General features: G+C 30.6%; 1 protein-coding gene across 2 annotated transcripts; it reads left to right on the top strand.

Annotated features, from left to right (window-relative positions):
• Positions 1–774: 774 nt before the first annotated feature.
• Positions 775–2,302, top strand: LOC143620405 (actin-depolymerizing factor 7). Of its 2 annotated transcripts, none has more exons than XM_077092113.1 (3): positions 775–1,033; positions 1,290–1,549; positions 1,648–2,302. In XM_077092113.1, exons 1-3 carry the CDS (start codon positions 1,031–1,033, stop codon positions 1,796–1,798), a joined length of 414 nt encoding a protein of 137 aa, XP_076948228.1. In that variant the 5' UTR covers positions 775–1,030; the 3' UTR covers positions 1,799–2,302. The 2 variants fall into 2 exon arrangements, with proteins under 2 accessions (XP_076948228.1, XP_076948229.1); XM_077092114.1 differs by having other exon boundaries at positions 775–905.
• The last annotated feature ends 1,102 nt before the right edge of the window (positions 2,303–3,404 follow it).

The raw sequence follows: 3,404 nt of genomic DNA on the forward strand, positions 1-3,404 counted from the left end.
ACACAAATTACGATTAAGCGGGTTTCATATTCTTGCCAACTTAAAATACTTTGTGTTTGTTAATGTTATTCACCAGGACACATTATTTTAAACATTTTAAGATAATTAATAGTAAATGATAATGAAAATACTTTGGGCTCATTTTGCTAAAGTCGTCGTAATTATGTAAAACAAATGTTCTGTACTATCATGGGCATTCAAATCCCTGTCTAAAGAAATATTTTATCAAAAGCAATTTTATATCAAAAGCATTTTTATGCTGCAACAAAATTAGCTTTGATAAATTTTCAAAATACGATACCAACTATTAGCCATATGTCTATGCTCCTATGGTCGGGTGTGAAAATTAGGCATTTGTTAGTCACGAATCGTTGAAAGCAAGCATGTTAAAAAGGTGAGACAAATCAGTAAACATTTCGTTAATTGGGAACGACAAGTCAGCAATGTCCAAATCAGTAAACATTTCTTAATTTTGTAGGGATATATATGAAACTGTCCCTTATTTAAAACCCATAAACCTTTAAGAAAATAAGATACTCTATAAGTTAAAACACACTTCCAAACTTGTAAAACAATATCAATAGTTGTATTAATGAACGAGTACATTATATTATATCTAATACAATGTGTTTTTCCATTACAAAATTATCACACCCTTATATAGGGTATTCTCAGGATTATACATGTATTCACAAGTGAATATGGGTGTTTAATTGTATTCACCATATAAAAAAATTCTTGATTAAACTTATTTGATATTAGTTTCTAAATATTTTGATGCTTGTTATGTAAATGGTATGTAAGTTTATTTTTTTAACTTTGGAAAAGAGCAAAATATTATTGTCCATGGGAATAGGAGTGGATTGGTGGTAAGGCAAAAGAAGCTGAAAACCTTAATTTTCACCGTAAATTTCTTTCATGTTTGTTCACTAAAACTTCAATTTCAAAGCATCTATTCCCCATACTTCTTTCTTTTTAATTTTTTTTTGCAATTTTCTTATCAATCTATTTCTCCATCATACCTCCAACCATGGTATAATTCATCTCTTTCCCAAAAAAAAACATTCATTCTTTTACGTTAATCATGCATGTTTTATGTTTATTTTCACATGATCCTTTCACACTTGCAATGGTTTTTGATTTAATTGTTGTATCAAGAGACTATTGATATATGAATGTGAAATGTAAAACAAATTAAGTTCTTATTTTGTTATTAATATGAACAATCTTGTTTTGTGGTTTATTTAGTTAGGTTTGGTTTGTTATTATTGTGATGATATGTTTGTCAGGCGAACGCCGCATCTGGAATGGCTGTGGGTGATGAGTGTAAGTTGAAGTTCTTGGAGCTAAAATCAAAGAGGAACTACCGATACATCATTTTCAAGATCGAAGACCAACAAGTGATCGTTGAGAAGGTCGGAAGTCCCGATGCGAGTTATGAGGACTTCACAAGCTCTCTTCCTAGCAATGAATGTCGTTATGCTGTCTTTGATTTTGATTTTACAACCGATGAAAACTGCCAAAAAAGCAAGATCTTCTTCATTGCTTGGTAATTTATACAAACAATCAAAAAAATGAGTAATTAACTTTACTTTTATGTAAATTATTTCGTATTCAAGTATATAGTAATGTTTAAAAGTTAAGCAGGTCACCTGATACATCCAAGGTGAGAGCAAAGATGGTGTATGCAAGCTCTAAGGATAGGTTCAAAAGAGAACTGGATGGAATCCAACTCGAGTTGCAAGCCACAGACCCAAGTGAAATGAGCTTCGACATTGTAAAATCACGCGCAATCTGATCGTGTTTTAATTCGTCTACAAGAAAGAAGAACTTCACAACGTTTGTCCAATGCATACGTTGTTATAATGTATCTTTTACGTTTGTTTTTACCTTTGCTCTTTACACATTTATTGTAAATTGTAGTGTAATATAACATTATTGTACAACTATATTGTAATATTGAAGAAATTTGAGTTTGTTTAAGCAAAAGGGTTCTTTCTTTAGACCGGTTGTTGTGGCCGTGAAAAGGGGCTTCAAAAACTGATGCGGCATGGCTTTAAAGCCCGACTCACCACGTCGTGGCGGTAAGGGAGGGACTTCAAGGCATTACTGGGTGGCAAAGGAAAGCTTCAACACATGGTGGAGCCCAAATGCTACAGGTGTGGGGTTTTAAAAGGGCTTTAAACCACGACACGATGTTAAAAGGGTGACACTTTAACGTGATGTAACAGTGAAACTTAGGCTTTAAAGTCCCTCCATAACAACTAGCATTGGTGATGTCACATGGTTGAATTTTATGCCAAACAGGTTCGATCTAAACATGTAATTAATTATAGAATTTATAATAGGTAAAACTAGAAAATATATATTATGCTATTATATGTTTATATAACAACCAATTAACCTTGGGGTTTAAAAAACGAACCAAATTAGTTCCTCCATCTAACGTCTTTTAGTTTTTCTATCTAAAAACATGTGCAATTACTAATATACCACTAATTCATTATAAGAGTTAAAATGTATCAATCTATCAATTCAGCCCTAATTTAATGCTGTCTTCTTCTCTTTGATCAATCAGTTGATTATTAATCTATTAATGCGGCTCTAATTTTAAAAGTTAACTAATGGAATTAACGCGTGCTTCGCGGCGGGCATTTGATTGGTATAAGCTCGGTTAAAAACGCAGATAAAAACATGTTGAGGGTATGCTCATAAATCACGTAAATTTACGTACGTTGTTGTATAGTAAGATTTCAGAATCTAATTAGTTAAGTATTTTAATTAACAAAAATACTAAGTTTAATAACTAAATATAATATTGAATTCACCATTCTAAAAATTATTAAATAATATAGATATATTAATGTCAAATTCCGATATCTTAACATCATCGTTATGGCTTGCACTATAAAAAAATGTCTTATCCAAAACTAAAGGAACTAACATGCAAACATGATAAAAAAAATTATGTAGCATCCGAAAGGACCGAAACTACATGGAGTAAATGCGAAAACGATAAAATTTCTATTATAAAATTCAAACTTAATAAAAAAGGAACGAAAAGTATACAATTCAAAACCGTAAGAAGTAAATATGTCAATATTAAACTTCTACCGTAGCAAAATAGGTTTGCTATTATATATAGGATAATGCTATTTTATTAGTTCATATTAGTTCAAATAATAGAATTGAATGTATAACAACATATTTTATTTGTGGTGTTAGTAGCAATTGCAATTACTATTTTAACACTATGCATGTTTAGTTTATTTTGCATAACACATGCCAGGGACTAAAATTGTTAAAATATATATTTATATGGGCTAAATATGTATATATAAAACTTAAGTGTAGCAGTAACTTTTTCTTTAATATATATTTTGTAGGTGGTTTAGAAATTGAAA

Source organism: Bidens hawaiensis, unplaced genomic scaffold, assembly GCF_021521415.1.
Source record: "Bidens hawaiensis isolate Kalapana, Puna unplaced genomic scaffold, B.hawaiensis_p1.1 tig00002553_1, whole genome shotgun sequence".
NCBI classification, from domain to species: Eukaryota; Viridiplantae; Streptophyta; class Magnoliopsida; order Asterales; family Asteraceae; genus Bidens; species Bidens hawaiensis.

Coding starts and splice junctions, on each gene's coding strand:
- LOC143620405 (XM_077092113.1), top strand. Junction 1,550..1,647: donor AAGATCTTCTTCATTGCTTG/GTAATTTATACA, acceptor AAAGTTAAGCAG/GTCACCTGATACATCCAAGG.